The sequence below is a fragment of the Canis aureus genome, chromosome 19 (assembly GCF_053574225.1).
Source record: "Canis aureus isolate CA01 chromosome 19, VMU_Caureus_v.1.0, whole genome shotgun sequence".
NCBI lineage: Eukaryota > Metazoa > Chordata > Mammalia > Carnivora > Canidae > Canis > Canis aureus.
The window spans coordinates 43,666,163-43,685,905 of record NC_135629.1 but is presented as its reverse complement, the minus strand read 5'-3'; the positions used below and the strand labels follow the sequence as shown (position 1 = coordinate 43,685,905).

The 19,743-nt window shown below is 45.4% G+C and overlaps 2 protein-coding genes across 3 annotated transcripts in view; both read right to left on the bottom strand.

Annotated features, from left to right (window-relative positions):
* The window catches only part of FYCO1 (FYVE and coiled-coil domain autophagy adaptor 1), a 73,733-nt gene extending 70,998 nt beyond the window's left edge, over positions 1–2,735 (bottom strand). For both annotated transcript variants that reach the window (XM_077859177.1, XM_077859181.1), the window contains exon 1: positions 2,601–2,735. The gene's annotated coding sequence lies outside the window, so the exon portion shown is untranslated. The remainder of the gene's footprint in view (positions 1–2,600) is intronic.
* Positions 2,736–6,368: 3,633 nt separating this feature from the next.
* XCR1 (X-C motif chemokine receptor 1) lies at positions 6,369–17,234 on the bottom strand. Its single transcript, XM_077859176.1, has 2 exons — positions 17,096–17,234; positions 6,369–11,585 (listed from the first exon to the last, which is right to left on the bottom strand). Exon 2 carries the CDS (start codon positions 11,566–11,568, stop codon positions 10,576–10,578), a length of 993 nt encoding a protein of 330 aa, XP_077715302.1. The 5' UTR covers positions 11,569–11,585; positions 17,096–17,234; the 3' UTR covers positions 6,369–10,575.
* Positions 17,235–19,743: the final 2,509 nt, after the last annotated feature.

Below are 19,743 nucleotides of genomic sequence, written 5' to 3'. Positions count from 1 at the left end.
TTCTATAAGGTCCCCTAACTCGGTTTTCCACCCTAGACAAAAGATGCAGTACCCCAAGCTCCTGAGGTGGTTAGCCAGACCTGCCCTTGGGCCCCGGAATCAACTGCAGGGTGACAGTACTATAACCAGACCACAGATTCCCCTCAGAACCACACTGATGTACACGTCCTCGTCCTGGAAAACAGGATCCGGCCAAACTAGATGCAGGTGCTCGGTGTCTTTCAAATGCCACAAAGACCTTTGTGAACAGGGAGGATCATTGGTGGTCACAAAAACCATCAGGCTGGCTCCAACATGTGAAGAGGGGAAAAAACACCTCCTACCCAACTGAGCACAGCTCCACCATGCTCATCTTGTAAAAGCCATGAACCCATGTGCTCTGAGGCTGAAGCTCTTATTATGGGGCAGTACAGTGATGAACAAACAGTATGTCTAAAAGCAGCAAAAGGATAGAGACCCATGGAAACATTTCAGTATCCACGCTAGGCTCTTATACCAATCAAGAGCTTTAGAAACAAAAACGAACAAACACCCCCCCCCCAAAAAAAAAAAAAACTGGCATTGAGATCACAAATAGAAAATATTGTTCATCTTTAGAGCAACACAGTGACATCCAGCACTAGGTGAGCAGATGCTGACGAGGCCAAACTCCACTCATCTCTGCTCACAGGCAGCATCTGGCTGGTTACAAGGGACCAGTTAGTGCACCTGACCTGCTATGCATTCTGGGGCTGCTACTACAGTGAATGTGGCCCTAAACTCGGAGTTCCTATCAGTGATTTTCATTATGAGATCACAGCTAGACAATATGCTTCCTCCGCTTTGTGTTTAAAGACATTCTAGTCTTCAGCCACCAAAGTCATTCTCAAAATCACCTGAAAATAAAGATTACCCATCAGCCAAACCTCTCCCCTACAGGGAAGAGAGGGATTGCCATTTCTCAGGTGCCTGTTATGTGCTCTGGAGGCAGCAGCCCCCAGCCTCGGTGACTGATACAGGTCAACACTGACATCACTAGCTGCTCTGATCTTGTCTGTGTGGGGTGCTTCCTCTCATCACAAACATCTGCCCAAAAGGACCACGCTAAAAGCACGGCTCCTCCATCTATGCTATTGCCCCAAAACCAGGTGCAAGGAGCAAAAACCATCTGAGGGGCCGCTAGAAGATCGACTCTAAAGCAACTACCAAAAATAATCAGAGTCGAATACGACTTGTGGATTCTCACAGGTGGGCACAAGTTCACGACAATCCTTTCGATGATTATATTTAACTATTTTCCTACCAAAATAGGAAAACAGCTTAGAAACTAAATGCGGCACCACACAAGGATGAACACTTTTAACAGAAGCAGAAAACCTGTTTCCCAAAGCAAGAGCTGGTGCGGATCCTCCTAATCTCAAGAAGGTCAGGTCCCTTCACCGAGACAATTAACTCTAATTTCCAGGGTGATAACAACGGTGGCCCACAACTGCACAGGGCATCCCGTAACTGATGAACAGTGACTGTCACAGAAGGGACGGTCAAGTGGAGCCCCATCAACACGGGCCCACTTCAGAAGTTGGGGGGGGGGGGCGCCCGGAAAGCATTTAACCTCAGTGAGACAGCTCTTTCCTGGCACGGGCACACAGGGGAAGCCGCATTAGGCAGATGGCAGGGGAGTAAAGCTTGCTACAGAGACCACAGGGCTTGCAGGGCCTGGACGGCAGTGAGCAGATTACAGCCTGATCCTCTGCCCTCAAAGAGCCCCTGACCCATTTCTCCGTGGGAAAGGGAAGGGCCGCGCGGTTTAAGACAGACAAGCAGAGGGGGCAGAGGCTGCGGCCAACACAGGCACTTTCTATCCACGCTCTCTTGGTTTCTGGAGGGAGCAGCCAATGGGAGCTGTCAAGAGTGACAAGGGACATCAGAGGGCACAGGTGCATTCACGGGGAGCCACGTGGTTCATGTGTCAACCGCCCATGCTTACACAAAAATACAACAGAACCCAGCCCTCCCCCTACAGCCGGGGTCTTATCTGGCCCACGTCCCAGGCGGCCACGCCACCACCCCAAATGCACAGGTGTCTCAAGGCAGGATCACTGCGGGGGCGGGGGCGGGGCGGGGTGGGGGAGGCTGTCCCGCGATCTGGGACACAAGGTAAAGAGAATGGGCCAAGGCCTGAAGGCGGCCCGGGTGGGCAAACTGTCCCCTGCTGGGCGGCAGCGCGGGATGCGGAGGTCGGGGCAGCCCCGGCCCCTGGAGGTCAGCGGCCTCCCGGGCAGGGCGAGCAGGACCTCCGGTGCCTGGAGGGTCCAAGGCTCCTTGGGAGGCTCCCACCGGGGGCGCCCGTCGGCCGTCGGAGGTCCTGGGGCTGGTGCTTCGGGGGTCTGCCTTCCTCACTGACGGCGGAGGCAGCCGGGGCCCAGGGTCCGTTTCAGCCCCGGCTCCAGGTGCCTCCCAGGCCGGCCGGGCTCCGGCGGGGTCCGGGGGAGACCCGGGGATAGGGGCGGGGACGCGGAGGGCAACAGGTGACCAGCCGCGCCCGGAGCCAAGTTCTCGGCTCCCGGGCGGACGGCGGCCCAGGCTCCCCCGAGGTCCGGCCGGCCCCCCGCCGCACTTACGCGCTCGAGGGTCCACCGCTGGGCAGAAGCGAAACTTTCTGGGGCCCAGCGGAAGAGTGCGGTAGCGCGGCGCGGCCCGCCATGACACGCAGAGCCGCCGCAGGAGGGCGCGGACTACCACTCCCGGCATGCTCCGCACAGCCGGCGCCTACAAGTCCCGTCGGACCCCACAGCCCGGGGGCGCGGACTACGACTCCCGGCTCGCCCAGCGGGGGCTCAGGTTTGCATCTCCCCGGGGCGCTGCGGTGTCACCCCGGCCCCGGCTTCAGCCGTGCAGTCCCCGCGGGCTCCTGTGGCACCCGAGAGCAGCGCTGTCCCCGGGCGGCTTTGGGGAACTTGAAATGCGGCTAGTTCGAGCTGAATCGTACATGGGCCGTGAGTGCAAAACACACCTGACTTCCAAAGCCTGAGTATGGAAAACATAATGTGAGACGGCTTATCACTACTTTATTATTATTATTATTATTATTATTTTTTATTGAGTACGTGTTGAAACGGTAATATTTTTGATACGTTGGGCAGGCCAAATGAAAAGCGGTGTGTGTTGCTGGGGCTTCCCATCTTTTGATCCCCTCTCTCGGTAACTCAGGGACCTATTTGAATGCAGTGCTCAAAAAGTATGTGTTGATGAATGAAGCACCGCCCCTGCCTTCTGCTCCACGCTCGGCCCGGTTTCTGTTTGTAAGTTCTATTTTCTGTTAATGAGTTGCAAGGCATTCTGAGGCTGGACTCAAGAGAAGCAAACAAGTGACATCTAACAGAAAAGCGACAGCAAGCACACGGGGCTCTTCGGCCTGTGGCTTGAGGCCTGGGCTCTTGTCATTCCTTAGCTCCGGCTGCACCGTCTTTTACTGTCTGCCCCTGTTCCCACCGTTTAACCTAGAAATACCTTTCTATCTCACAGGACTTAGCTGGTTTTGTCCAGTCAGGCACCATGGCCCCAACATTACCTGGGTGGAATAGTGCAGGAAAGGAAAAAGATGTCCTCATTAAGTTCAGGGTATGGCATGTCATTAGTGCTCTTTTAGAAATTATTAGGTATCGATAAGTCAGTGATTAGATGGATTAGACTAGTCAGTTTGTGGGGGTCATGAAAAGTGATTTCTATTCTTCTTGTTAAAAACTGTGAAAGGAAGAGGAAAGAGGGAGAGAATGGCAGAGGAATAGTCATTGTTCCAACCACGGTCTGAATGGTTTTATGACATATCAAGGATGGGAGAGGTTTTTTTTTTGTTTTTTTTTAAGATTTTATTTATTAATCATGAGAGACACACAGAGAGAGGCAGAGACACAGGCAAAGGGAGAAGCAGGCTCCCTGCAAGGAGCCCGATGCGGTGCTCGATCCCAGGACCCCAGGATTATGACCTGAGCCAAAGGCAGACGCTCAACCACTGCACCACCCAGGTGCCCTAAGGATGGGAAAGATCTTAAAGTCAGATTTTAGTGCCACTTTTTTCAGGACTATGACCTCACATCCTCAGGACTGTGACCCCCACCTGATTGGGGCTATGACCCCACATGTTCAAAGCTGTGGCCCCAGTGAATAGGTCATGACCCCACATGCCAGAGGACTTGAACTCATGTCCCCGGGGTCGTGACCCCATGTGTTTGAGGCCATGTCCCCACTTTATCGGAGCTATGAGTTCACATCCTCAGGGCTGTGATACTTCATGCTCAGGTTCATGACCCCATGTCTTCCAAGTCGTGAGCCTTGTGCTAGGGCCTGAGGCCCCACTTGACTGGGGCTATGACCCCTTGCTTCAGGCAGTGACCCCACATGTTTGGGGAGTGTGACTTCTCTAAGCCTCAATACCCTCCTTGGTCAAAGTGGAAATAGAAACTTCCCAGGGTGGCCGTGAGGTGTAAAAATGTATGGGCCCAGCACAGAGCAGATCTCAGTAAAAGTCAGCTTCCAATCTTCTATGTGGGCAGGGTAGACACTGAAGCCTCATGAGGAGCTCTGAGATGCACTAGAATTCCTTGCACACCCACTGAGATTGGTGCCATGTATTAACCTGTTCATGCTGCCATAACAAAGTCCCTCAGACCAGGTGGCCTAAATAGATCTCTAGGCCAGAAATCTATGGTCAGGGTGTCTGCAGGGATGTCTTCTTCTGAGGCTGTGGGGGAACACCTGTTCCATGCCTCTCTCCTAACTTCTGGTGGGTGCTGGCAATCTTTGGTGTTCTTGACTTATGATAGCATAACTCCGATCTTCACATGGCTTTCTCCCTTTGTCCAGATCTGTGTCCAAATTCCCCCTTTCCCCCCTGTCATATTGGGTTATGGGCCTGCCCTCACCCATATGATCTCTCTTTACGTAATTATACACGAAGTAATGCTCTTTACAGAGAAGGTCACGTTCAGAAGTACTGAGAATTAGGACTCAAACCTAAGAATTTGGTAAGGAGGAGGAGGAGGACCCAGTTCAACCCATAACATGCCTGAAGCTATAGGTTTGTGTTCCCTAAAGAACTTCATGGAAATGCAACTCATGAGATTATAGGCCCACACATCTCATTTTCTTAATCACAGGAAAGGATCTTAGAGATAACTAGTTTAAACCTCTCTAGTTAAGTTAAATAAATAAGGAGAGGAAGTGGCTTGCTGAGGACCCAACCAGAAAGGTGAATGTGATTTCCTATGAAGACCACTATGTGTGGGTTTCCTCTAATCTTTAAACAGAAGATGCTTTGAAAAATTAGTAGTGTTCAGTATTTTTTAAAAGTCACATTATCCTTATTTCTGGAAAAAGTTAGAGGCAGATTGTTGTACCAATTGTAACCAAAGTAGGGGGAACAGATACAGATGGGTATTTCCTTCCCTAAACTACCATAGTTTGCTGCAAAATGCTTTGAAATGGTTTCCATGACACATTTAAGGTGACATATTCAAGGTGTGCATTTCCAGTTGTGTGGACAATGGAGCCATATCATTTTCTCTGAGTCAAGAAGGTTCATCCAATCACCTGGGAAAAAGATCAGCACTTCCCTGGGACTAGAGTAGTCCTATGGAAATCTATCCCCAAATAGGAATGACCAGAGGCTGGCCAACTTGAGAATGGGGCTAATTTGTCTTTGTGATTTTCCACCTCCCAGCATGGGCTTTCCACTGCTTCCCAGAGTGGGCCTCTACACATGTGGCCAGGAACATCCTTGAGGTCTATGTGCCCCCCTCTCACCCTCTGGCCCGATATCATGCTTATAACTACCCAGTTCTCCATGCCCATCCATTGCCTATATCTTCTCTCTGACCATGAGTGATGCTCAAGTCTGATTTTCTGGTATGGCCCAAGTCAAGGAACCAAGCTGCTATTGTCCTCCTTGTGTCCCTTTGGCCACGCTTTCTTTTGTGGAGGGATTACGGGTATGGGAGAGGAGGTTACAACCACCCTGTAACCTAAAATCTGGGCTGGCCTCAGGGTAGAGAGGGGAGTTCAGGATAACCCTTCCCAAACTTCCCTAAGACCTGTAAAGTGTTTCCCACCAAGTTTTCAGGATACCTGAAATTCACAGCAGGAAGTGTGCCATTCCTTCTGATTGGAAGGCTGATCTCTGAAAAGTCTTTGTTCTGACACAATGTTGATCACAAAATAGGAAAAAACCTTGGACTTGAAGACAGTCAACTTAGGTGCCAGGCAGGCCAAGGGAGAGATGGGGACAGAAAACTGAACCCTGGAGCACTCAGGACACACTTGGCCTCCTGGATTTTGCCTGAGGCCTAAAAGGAGTCAATTTCCTACCATCCTGACCCACATAAGTTCCACACTTTTTAAAAAAAGATTTTATTTATTTATTCATGAGAGACATAGAGAGAGGCAGAGACATAGGCAGAGGGAGAAGCAGGCTCCTCGCAGGGAGACTGATGTGGGACTTGATTGCAGGACCCCAGGATCACTACCTGAGCCAAAGGCAGACACTCAATCACTGAGCCACCCAGGTGCCCCTTGTTCCACTCTGTATCTCCATGGTCAATATCCAGTCCTCCTCCTGTGTTCCTCCCTCCACCCTAAATCCTAACCCAGATCGCCCATAAGCAGAGAACTTTTGGGAGTTGTATATAATGACGTTGGGCAGAAATGAAGAAAATACAGCCAGAGGTGCATCCATACATGCTAATTTTTAATTTGTGCATATGATACAATGATGCTTTCTGTCTTTATGAGATGATTACAGTAGTAATTCCTATTTGGGGCTGAATCATTGGCAAAGCAAGTACTTTTATGCATGTGACCTCATGTGCATCTCCATAGTGTGGGTAGAGTCTGTCTTTGCATCATTGGCATTTATATAGCTTTACAGATGAGGATACTGAGGGTCTGAGAGGCCCAAGATCATAGTGAGTCAGTAAAGGAGTTTTGGGGTTTGGGTCTAGGGCTCAGGTCCTGAGAGCCTTCTCAGATAGTCTACTTTGGGATCTATTCTGCTGTGCTTTTCTAGACGTGTGGGCCTCTTTGTCCTGTCACATGTAGGTTCCACAAATGAAAGCTGTCAGGAGTTCAGCAATTGGGCAATGTCTGGGCTGATGGGCCCTAGGGAAGAGTTCATGGGAAGCCATTAGGTGGTAAAAGTTGACTGGGTCCCCACTGGAGTCCCTGAGGGACAGTGGGGCTGTCCTAGTGATGACACAGGAAGGAGATGGAGAAAATTTGGGAATGAGCCCTATTAGGCCGCAGTGAAGACACAGGATGGGGCGGGGATACAGTTGGGTGCTTTGAGCTTTGGAGAACTCCGAAGGGCCCAGGCTCAGGCCCCGTCCACGCTGGGGCCCACAGTCCCCACTGTTCTACCTGGTGGAAGATATAATGTAAGCAAATGTGGAAAGAAAAAATAGAAGTAGATAAAAGCCAAAAAGATGGTCTCCTATCTACTGACTCAACCAACCACAAACATTGCTGGGCACAGAGGGAGACTCTTGAGCTACAATATGAGGCTTGTGCCCTTGAGGAACTTCTACTCTGGCTGGGGTCATTTGAGGTCTGGGGCTGCCCTGAGCTTAGAGTTCCTATTCAGAGACGAGCAAAGTTCCTCCTTTCCTGATTTTGTCCGAGTAAAGGGAGGTAGCAATGCTGTGAAGACATCTTCCCTAGGAATCACTGTGGTTTTTTAATGAGATGAGCGGCAGAAGCAGCAGGAGGTCGGTAGCCCTGTGGTCGGGTCACCTTTTATTGACTAGAGGGGAGGGACAGGTCCACAAGAGACTAGCTGAGGTTGAATCATGGTTCTGTGGGTGGAGAGAGGGGAAGGCAAGAGGTTGTGGCCAATGGAGGGTGTGGTCAAGGTATATAGGGAGTAGCCACTAGCCTGTAGCTTTCTGGCTGCTTTTTTCAGGAGTCTTACCCACAGTTCCCTCTCTGATAAATGCTCCTCTGTCATCCCATTCATACATTTCCTTCTCTGTGCCTCTTCCCTTGTCTTCCCAAGGAACTAGACTGGGAGAAGATGCTCTACTCTCTACTCTAGGGAATGACAAAACATCACTAGAAATTTAAGAAGATGGATACACTAGTGTTTAGTGATATGCTCTTGGGGGTATGGGTAAATGTGTTGAAAGAAATACTTAGATAAGCATCTTTGGATGTGAAGGTATGGGTTGGAATGAGGAGCTAATGAAGCACACCTCTCAAAAGGCATACTCTGTAGTGATGTAAGACCTCCAAACCTGCCTTCTAGGAAGAGTGGGATTAAGGCTACACTGCTTTGGTTTTGGAGGGTGTGAGCAAGAGTCTTCTGCTCTTCTCATCCCTGGGCTCATCCCACCTTCTGAATGAACATTGAATGGAGTTTTAATAATATTAGTTTGAAAGGGGCACTGAATGATTACCCCAATCGGAAGCCTATGGGCTTAGCTCTGAGCCCATTACTACCTCACATCTCCTTCCTTTTGCTGTTTTCTATCTGTGGTAAGTGATGTCCCCAGCTATTAGTTGGCAAGTCCATAAGAGCTCTATCCCTTTGTTGGTTACCACCTAGTTCTCTCCAGCAAGTGCTACTGGCCTAATTCTTAAAACTAGACCTCTGTCTTTCCCAGCCAAGTAAAATGCCTCCAAGGCTGGCCACCCAAATGCAAATGCATAATTGAAGCTGGAGCTGAAGGAGTGGATGCTTTTGTGCTCTCTAGGCTCTAGCTGAGGGCTGTAATAGTAGCTACTTTATTTGGTAAGCATATATTGAGTGCCTACTCTGTGTAAAGCCCTGCTCAAGGACCTATGGAAGACTTTGGAATTCTCATTTTCAAGGACCTATAGCCAAATATATCTAAGTGGAATGCAGGTCAGAATCACTTGGGGAGATTTTCCAAAGGCTCCACTCCAGAGCTAAGTCAGATTGGGACCAGGTCTGTGTGATATGGGAAAGTTTAGAAGGTGAGTTTTATCTATGTCCTTGGATGTGACACTATGGGACAGTGTAAGAGGCAGGCATGTGTACCACTAACTAAAAAGCAAGGTCAAGTATAGCTATTTCCACTGAGAGGGATAAACAAGGTGCTCTGAGGGTATAGACTAAAGAAGAAAGATAAATATCTATAAACTAGCAGCCTGGGGCAGGAAAGGTAGACTGTATTCCCTAGGCACGGGTCTCCAAAATGCATAAATTAGAAGAATAATAACAATTGTCATTATTCGCTCCCATGCAATATATAGTGATAGAACACCAGGGCCAGTGCTTGGCAGAGTGCAAGAAAGACCAGGTTCCTGCCCTCAGACAGTTTGCAGTCCAATGGGGCAGGATGATAAGACATGTACAAGTGTAACTATGACACATGGTGGAGAGTGACAAATGCTATTTTATAGGGGACAAGTAGAGTGCCACAGCACCCCAGAGAGTGCTCTTCTGATTTACAGATAGAGGAGGGCTTCCTGAGGAACTGGCCATTTAGGTGGTAAAAGAGATGAACAGTAGGACGATGCTGAGGAAGTAAGGCCATTGGGGATGGAACCACAGGCATGTGATGAACACAGGCAAGGATATCTCTGAGGGCCTTGGAGAAGGCAGAGTCCACAGGACTGGGCTGTGGGAGTAGAGGGAAGGGAAATGCAGGACTCAGGGATGACCCAGGTTTGGAGCATTAGTGGCTGGAGGAAGCTGGTGCCATCAACCAAGCAGGTGGAGAACATTTTAGGTGGACAGTGATGAAGCTAAAGCATCAGCTCAATATCCAACTAGAGAGGATAAGATGTTAGAGGACTCTTTACCCTGGATGCCTTAGCCAAGGCGGGTACTTCTTTATCTGGACCTTCAGAGGTGGACTGTTGGTACCTGGAGGATTACAATAGTATCTCATTATCTTTATGTCTTGCAGATAAATGCTTCATGTGGAAGGTGGCACTTATTGCATTCATTCTTTCCACAAAAGATTTATAGACTGAATATGCAGGTGCCAGTTCATGTGGCAGACACTGGAGCTATGATATGGGACATGTCTCCCATCTAATTGTGGGTTTTCAGAATCCTGATTGCGTCCTGACTTGTTATTTGAGGATGTGTTTATCTTGGCCTTGCAGAATAGTCTCATCCAGCAGTCACTGAGGAGTGCAGAGCCAATCCCTCCAAAGTCAGCTGGCACAACCCTGCAGTGGAGCAGGGGACAGATCATCTGCCAGCAGCCTGCATTTGTACAATTAGCACACACATTGAGTCTCAGACCTCATAAAGTCTTGAAGGACCCTCCTTTCTGGGAATCCTTCCAAGTTTTGGAAGTCTTCTGGACTAAGCAATGTCCGAATGAATGAATTCATGAAGGAATGGATGGTGAACTCAGAATCCAAGAAGTGTTTTTCTGGATGGTGATCTAAAGTTTCCAGGTGGGAGCCACTGTCTGCAGGAGATGGGACATGAAACCTCTGCAGGTGGAAGCTATTTCTCTCACCCCATCGCCATGGCCATGGCATTCCCCAGCGTGCCCTCCATGATGCTTCTTCCTGCTCCCACTCTAGCAGCTCTGTCCACCTCCATTGGCACCACCAAACTCCTTTTCAATAGAAGGAGGCACCCTCGTAGTTGAAGGCACCTGCGGAGTGAGGGGGAGTGCTGGGTGCCTGCTGCTGGCAGAGCCAGAAGTGCTGGAGCAGACTTTTGAGATGCCTGCGGAACTTGACCCCGACAAAAACGTAGAGCACTGGGTTGAAGCAGCAGTGGGAAAAGGCAACATTGCGGCAGATGAGCAGGGCATAATCTATCTGCTGGCTGAGCTCACAGCTCTGGATGACCCCGAGTTTCAGCAGTGTCTGTAGAAACAGGACCAGGTTGTAGGGAGCCCAGCTGAGGAAGTAGGCCACCACGATGGTGAAGATGAGCCTGACTGTCCGGGGGCGCCGTTTGGATCTTGAGCGGAATAGGGTCCTGAGAATCTCCACGTAGCAGAACAGGATAATGCCGATGGATAGCAGGAAGAAGATGTTGTGCTGGTAGACCGAGGTGAGGAACCACTTGTTTTCTGAGTAGTGACAGCCTTCGGGAAACACCTTGTGGAAGATGGCATCAGGGATGGAGGACAGGATGCTGGTTGCCCACACAGATGTGGTCATCAGCACACGGCACTGGAGGGTGTGGACGCGCAGGGATGAGAGGGGTCTCACTACTGATATGTAGCGGTGGATAGTCATGATGGTCAGGAAGAAGATGCTGCTGTAGAGGCTGATGGAGAAGATCATGTTGAGGAGCTTGCAGAGGAAGTCCCCCAGCACCCAGCCCCAGTGGTACCCCATGGCCCACACTGGTAACAAGCAGGAGAACACCAGGTCTGAGAGGCACAGGTTGAGGATGAAGACATTGGTGAGGGATTCCAGGCTCTCATACTTCACCAGGACCCACAACACCAGGCTGTTGCCCACCAGGCTGAGAAGGAACACCAGGAAGTACAAGATGGTGGTGCTGAAGGTGGCAAAGGTGAAGGACTTGGTCTCACACAGAAGGCTCTGATAATCATAATAAATGGTGATGGACTCTGGGGTGCCTGAGGGCTCCATCTAGACATGGAGAGCATCTGAAATGACAGAGATGCAGAATTTCAAACCATGTGGTTAGGTGAGGATCAGAAAAAAAAGTGTGGTCCGTGGTCTAGCTACCAGTGATGAACTATATGTAATGAGACTGGGAAATTTGCCAGAACACGAAGTCACAAAACATACTGTTTAGTTTGGGGAGCATTTCTTCTTAGCAAAGCTCTTTTGATGAAGGAAGTGGCACATTCATTTACATTCGGTCATATGCCCCTTGGGACTGGCATTTGAGTAGCACTAAGCTAGACCGTTCTCCCAGTAGGTGTACAAGAAAGAGCAATGGAACTGGATTCAGAGAACTCAAGTCAAATTTACTATATTTCTGGGCAAGCTGTCTACCCTTCCTGAACCTAAGGTCCTCATCTATAGAATAGGACTAATGATCCCCAAACTGCTCCTTCATTTATTTAACAAATATCTCGTGAGCATCTGCCTGCCTGCCTCCCTTCCTTTGCCTCTCCCTCTGTCCCTCTGTTCCTTTCTTCCTCTGCTCCCTCCTTTTCTTCCTTCCATAAAGTCTACAAATCCTGATGGCAGGAAACTTGCTGTCTCTTGGAACAGGTCTGAAAAAGAAAGGAGCAAGCATTTCTCATGTAAACTCAGGTATGAAATAATCTCAAGACTACTCTGGGAGACCAAGTCGTCACTAACACAGATGATCCCTGAAAAGGAAGTATATGCCAAGTGACTTCCAAAGGCCAAAGAAACCATGAGGCCAAAGAAAAAGGCTGACCAAGTCCAGCTTGCCAAGAATGGTTTAATAAAGGGGCTTATGGACACAGGTGTGTTTTGGGTGACTGCAAAATGAGTAGCTCTCTGCACCCCACCTCCCATAAGACCTGATTTTATAGCCCTAGAGGCTAAGGAATGTGTAATGGGAGACAACTGGGAGGAGATGTTTGAGAATAGTTGTGTGTCATAGCCATATCTCCAGAGCAGACCAAGGATGTTATGCCCCAAGTGTACCCTTAAGGGTAATTTATTATACAACTGGTTAGACAAAAGGAAAGGATGATGATGGTGGTGGTGGTGGTGTGTGGTGGGGGGGAGGACCGTGCTCAAGAGGGCTCCAGGTCACAGAGCAGTCATCATGATGGATTTGTCCAAGATGGCATCAGGCTGCTACATACACTCACTAACACAGAGGATTAACTCTCTGAGCAGAAAGCTGTCTTATTTGGGAGTTTAGTTCACAGAACATCCTATAGAGGCAAACAAATGGCAATAACCTAAGCATCCAGTTAGAGGGGAGTAGGTAAGAAAACTATATTACAATGAGTCACATTGATTCAATCCCCTGAGTTAGTGAGGTTTGGGAAATGGTGAGATTACAAAACCAGGGGGAGGAGACGGAAAGTGGTTGAAAAGCTGGAACTCTGGTTGAAAGAGGTGAGTGAAGATATAGGGCCCTTGGGAAAAAAGATAGGAGATTGGGTGAAGGAGCTGTCTTCACCACGTAAGAGCCTTCTCATCACCTACTACGTGCCAGGCACTGTGCTAGCGTAGGCTACACACCTGCTCCTTCTGTCCTCTGTCTGTAAGGCACAGCCGCTCCCATTTTACAGAAGAGGAAACCAGGGCTCAGACTGGTGAAGTGACCCTCTTGACTGAATAAAGACAGTAAGCAGGAAGGAGAGAGAGCCAAGCTAGGAGCCGAACATAGGCTCTCCTGCCTTGTGCTTGGAGGAGGAAAATCAGAAGAATAGCCCGAGTTTCTCACTTACCTAGTTTTGGGTGGAAAGAATAATAAGGGGGTCTCTGATGAGTCCTGTTTTGGGTAGTAAGTCAATCATGTCTCCAAAGACCAAAGTGGAGATGATTGCAACTATTACATATTGTTGGTCTCTTTTGTATTCTTTTGATTCCCAACAAAGAATACATATACTTTTGTATGTTTACTGTCTACTTGTGTTTCTTATTTTGAAAGTGTTTATGGATTTTGTTTATTTTTCTGCTTGGAAAAATTTTAGTCTTGTCAACCTGTTGTGCTTTTTAGCTTTTAATTCTGTCCATGCATATTTATTTATTTATTTATTTATTTATTTATTTACTTTTTGACATTTAGAAAGTGAGAGTTTATATTTTAAAGGGGAGCTCATCTGACTCAATCCAATTGTGCTTGATGACCTCTGACCTATGCCAGGCCGTGTGACAGATGCTGGATTCTAGGGTGGAAACATAACTAATAAATAGTCTCTATCTGCAAGAGCCTTATAGTTTAGAATGAATTAGAAATTGTACAAATGTCTGGGATTTCCTGTAGTGTGCCTAGTTGGAAATGCAGATATTTGGGGACAGGGCCTTGTAAGAACCCCTCATATCATACAGGTGATCCCTAAAGTCTGCTGTGTAGCTCTTGTCTTCCCCTGACCCAGAGCCAGTGTAGGGCTGACCCATCTTCTTAACATCAACACCTCAGCTGCGTGGTTGGAAATTTCTCAAAATTAAATGGCTTCTCCTGACGGAGAAGGTATCTTGTCCCTCTTTTATTTGAATTTACTAGAAACAAGTAGGTTTATACTCTCAGTGTTGTAACATCTCTGAAGAATACAGAACAAAACAACAGGGAGATGGTTTGGCTTCCTTGGCCGATGTTTTGTGTTGCATCGCCAAGACAGAATAATCACACATCTCTACATTTAGTGTAGTTCACATTTTCTCCCCATATCTGCAGAATAAAAGAAGTCCTTGTGCTGGTCTGAGATGACAGGGAGCCAGTGACCAATCTACTCGACTTCCATTTCTTCCACCTTACCTAGTCTTTTTCTGATCTGTGGTCCTGAATAATGCAGCCTGACTGAGTTGCTAAGAGGACTTTCTAATTCCTGCTCTGCCAGGGACTGGCAAATACTGAATTATTTACTATGGAGAAGATAATGTAAGTGGGTGTCACTTCTCAGTAACGGTTGAGTAAGCTCAGATGTAACCAAGCATTCTACAGATAAAAACCATAAACCCCACCCCCCAAAAAACCCCATAAACTCTGGAATAGAAACCAAAACAGAACCCCAGAACCTTCTTTTGGGAACTGTTGAGCTACGAGAAGATGGTGAATCCTGGAAGAGACCAGGCATTTGAAAGAGGAGGGCAGCTGAATGGAATGGTAGGATTCCCATTTTTATGTCTTTGGCTTTGGGGCAGGAGCCAATCATGAGGGGCAACTAAAATTCCAGTAGCAAAGTCACAAATTTTTGGTCTTGAAAAACCAGAGGGCTGAGTTTAGGGTAACTACAGCCACTGGACAGGGGAAGAGGGGAGATCACAGGGAGGAAAGGGCTAGAGAGTGAGAGCCCCAGAATCTGTATTTTTACTCTGCCCAAATACTTGGCTGACCTCTGAATCACGAATGCCCCTGTGAATGCTGGAGGCACTCAATTGAAATTGAGCTGCTGCCCACTTCAGGGGAGGCAGAGTTTAGAGTCTGAGCTGGGCATCTTAGTTGTGTGATAACGTGAACAGTATATAAAATAATCATTACTTTTCAAAAGAAAGAAATAATCCAGTCTGCACAACATAGCATCCACAATGATCAGGCTACAATACAACACCCCTCGGCATGTGGACAAATAGGAGAACATGGCCCATCCTCAAAAGAAAAAAATGGTCAAGAAACTGATCCTGAGATGACCTAGATGCTAGAATTTGGAAATAAGCATGGAAATGCAATTCTTTTCACTGTGCTCAAGGGACTAAAGGAAAATATATCCCTAATAAGTGGAAAGATAAATCTCAGCAGAGAAAGACAAACCGTATGAAAGACCCAAAAGGAAGTAGAAACCCATAACAATAAGATATATAGAAAAGCCAAAACAATTTGGAAGTAAAACAACATACTTCTAAAGAATCTGAGTCAAAGAAGAAACCACAAATGAATTGTAAAATATTTGGAATGGAATAATAATGAAAATAGCACATATCGAAATCCATGGCACACAACCCAAACATACTTAGAAATGTATACCTTCAAATGCTTTTATTAGAAGAAAGGTCTAAAATTAATTACCTAAATCAGCGATTCAGAAGCTAGAAAAATAAAAGCAAATTAAGCCCAAAGAAAGTAGAAGGAAAGAAATAAATATAAAAGAAGAAATAGAGAAACAGGGAATCAAAAAGAAAGCAAATGTACAAAACTAAAAGCAGTTGTTTGAAAAAGTATTTTAAAATGTTTTTTTTTAAAGTTTTTTAAAACTCTAGTTAGATTGAGAGCAGAAAAAGAGAGGACACAAATTCTGAATAGCAGGTATGAAAGAATGTGCATTACTGATTTTAAATGACTAACAAAGAAATATTATCAATTTTACATTAGATTCAGCAACTTAAATAATGGACAAATTTCTTTAAAAATTCAACCTACCAAAGCTGACATGAGGTGAAACAGCAAATCTGTAAAGTCCTGCCTTTATTAGAGAAATTTGATTAACTATTTTTTTAATCTTCTTACAGAGAAAAACCCCAGGACTAGGTGATTTTTCTTGTGCATTCTGTCAAACTTTTAAGGAAGAAATAATATCAATCGTATACAAACAATCCGAGATATGGGATGGAATACTTCAAATCATTTCATGGGGCCAGCATAACCTTGATACCAAAACCAGACAAAAACATCACAATAAAGGAAACTACAAAACCAACATCCCTTGTGAACATAGGCACAAAATTCCTCAACCAAGTATCAGCACGTCAAATCCAGCAATATATTTTAGAAGGATAATATATCACGACCAAGTGGTGTTTATCCCAGAAATATGGGTATGGCTTAACATTTGCAAAATCAAGCAATTTAATCAGTCACCACACTGACAGAATAAAGACAAAAACTATCTGACACTTTTTGACCCGTGCAGAAAAGTATTTGTCAGAACCCGATACCCATTCATGATGTAAACTCTCAGCAAATCAGAAATTAAAGGGGTGTTGGACATCTATAAAAGCTATTCCACTTTTCTGTTCCTTTACGCAAAATGTCACAGGCACTTCTGGCCTAGGCTTGGGAGGTCTTGGGGATACAAGAGAGAATGGTGCCAAACCCCAAACCACTGTGAGTTACATTCTAGAAGCCTGGGTCCCTTTCACCTGTCACTGCTCTCCCTCTCTGTTTCTGCTCGCCCACCTCAACACCAAGACAGCAAATTTAGCTTTCCAGTCCACAGTATGTTTCTGGATCAAGACACCCAGGTCTAAATTATCCAACCACCAATAATAACAGTGTCTTACCTAAAGGCTTGGAACCAGATAACCCCCTATACTTTCTTCAGTAGAAGGAAAAGAAAAACATGTACATGATAGGTCTGTTCAAAGTACACAGACCAGGTTTTTAGCAATGCAGATTTGAGGGAATCCCCAGACTTGGGGACTCAGAACCTCTGGATGTAGGGCTCAGGACTCCATATATTTACTACCTCTCCAGTTGTCTAATGCCCACCTAGAGTTTAAGAACCCCTGGTACAAGCTATTAACATGAGAGGAAAACAGAAATATTTGTTAAGGAACTCACCTACATCTACACCTCTTTACGTGCGTCTTGAGGCAGAAATGGTGCTTCTCTGTTGTATATTTGTGCTCTAAGAAACTGAAACACCTGCCCTGCCCAGAAAGTTAGAGGAAGGTAGGGGAAGATTGTTGTGTACAGTTTCAGAGGGAGACAGGGAACCTTGACTGATCCCTCTACTTCCCTCCTGGCTTCCAGGCTTGACCCGCCCCAACCCTACTCCCATCCAAGATCTCAGGTCAGAACCTGGCCCCAACACTGGTCACCTGGCCTGTCTCCAAAGGCCGGTGGGGTCAACAATTTAAGGGTCATCTGAGCCCCTGCGTCCCACTGAGAATAGAGTGAGATAATTTTGGAGTTGGAAGGAATCTTAAAGGATAAATTTTTTAAAAGTTGTATTTGTATTTTAGCAAAAATTATATTTTATTAGCATATCAGTCATGTATGATGATGATGATTTTAAATTGAGATAAAATTCATGTAACAAAAAATTGTCCATTTTAAGTTGTGGAATTCTATAGTGTTTAGCATATTCACAATATTTACAACCATTATTGCTATTCAATTCCAGAACATTTCCAGCACCCCTAAGAGAAATCCCATACTTGTTAGCTGTCAATCCCTTTCCCGTTTCCCTCCATCTTCCAGCAACTGCTAATCCACTTGCTGTCTTTATGGTTTTGCCTAATCTGGACATTTCATCAAGTGGAATCATACAATACGTGACCTTCAGTGATGGGCCTTTTTCACTTACTATAATGTTTTGAAAGCTCATCCATATTGCGGCATGTATCACTACTTCATTCCATTTTATGGTTGAATACTATTCCTCTGTATGGTTATACTACATTTCATTTACCCATTCATCAGCTGAGGGACATTTGGGTTGTTTCTACTTTGGGGCTATTATGAATAATGCTGCCCTGAACATTTATGTAAAAGTTTCTGTATGGACATACATTTTTATTTCTCTTGTGTATGTACTGAAGTGGAATTGCGGGGTTATATGGTAACTCTATGTTTAAATTTTTTGAGGAACTGCCAGACTGCTTTTCATAGAGCTGTACCATTTTAATTTTCCATTAGCAGTACATGAGGGTTCCAGTTTCTCCATATCTTCACCAACACTTGTTAAGTGTCTTTCTTTCTTTCTTTCTTTCTTTCTTTCTTTCTTTCTTTCTTTCTTTCTTTTCTTTCTTTCTTCTTTCTTTCTATCATAGGGTATGAAATGGTAGCTCACCATGATTTTGATTTACATTTCCTTAATGAATAACAATGTTAAGTATCTTTTCATGGGCTTATTGGTCAGTTGGTATTTCCTTGAGAAGTATCTATGCAGACACTTTGCCTTTTTCAAGTTTGGGTTATTTGGCTTTTTATTATTAAGTTGTAAGCATTATTTATATATTCTGGAAACTAGAGTCTTCTCAGATACCTGATTTGCAAATAGCTTTCCCCATTTTGTGAGTAATTTTAAAATTTGTTGATAGTGTCCTTTCATACACAAAAGCTTTTAATTCATACATACATTTTATATATACGTTTTTCATTCCTGTGATAAATTATATTAGGGTGATGCTGGCCTCACAGAATGAGTTAGGAAGTATTCCCTCTGCTTCTACCTTCTGGAAGAAAATGTAGGGAATCGATGTAATTTCTTCTTTAAATTCACTGGGTCTGGGTGATTTCTGTTTTGGAAAGTTATTAATTATTGATTCAGTTTCTTAATAGTTATAAGCCTGTTTGTATTGTCTGTTTCTTCTTGTATGTTTTGACAGGTTATGTATTTGAAGGAATTGGTCCATAGGTTATCAGATTTGTGGGCATAATATTCCCCTATTTTCTCTTCATGTTGATGGAGTTTGTAGTAATGTCTCCTCTTTCATTTCTGGTATTGGAAATTTGAATCCTCTTTTTCTTAGTCTGAGTATATAAGTTTATTAAGTTTATTAAATTTTTCAAAGAACCATCTTTGGTTTTGTTGATTTTCTCTACAAAAATGGAATCATATTATGCACACTTATTTATCCTTCTTCCTTTAAACAAAGTGGCATGAACATCTTTCCAAGCCTATTTTATTCTTTTTAGCAGCTGAAAAGTATTTCACTGCATTGAGGTGTCATATTTTACTTATTTTCTTGTCAATGCACACTCAGTTTGCTTCCAAGTTTTAAAATTACAATGATATAGAGAACATCAATGACTATATACCTTTAATGCACTGGTATTGATATTTCTATAGGATGGATTTTTAGAAGTGATGGATTTCTGGGTCATATGTGAATTTTACACTTTGGTGCATATTGCCAGACTGTCCTCTATTATGGTTGTATTTATTTACATTTCCACAATAGTGTGCAAGTGTCCCCATTTCCTTTTTAAATTTTTTTTATTGGAGTTCAATTTGCCAACATTTAGCATAACACCCAGTGCTCATCCCGCCAAGTGCCCCCCTCAGTGCCCATCACCCAGTCACTCCAACCCCCCCCCCACCTCCCTTTCCACTACCCCTTGTTCATTTCCCAGAGTTAGGTGCCTCTCATGTTTTGTCACCCTCACTGATATTTTCACTCATTTTCTCTCCTTTCCCTTTATTCCCTTTCACTAATTTTTATACCCAAATGAATGAGACCATAAAATGTTTGTCCTTTTCC

Bases quoted from the DNA above. Each gene is read 5' to 3' on its own strand.
- XCR1 (XM_077859176.1), bottom strand. From the start codon at position 11,568: ATGGAGCCCTCAGGCACCCCAGAGTCCATCACCATTTATTATGATTAT.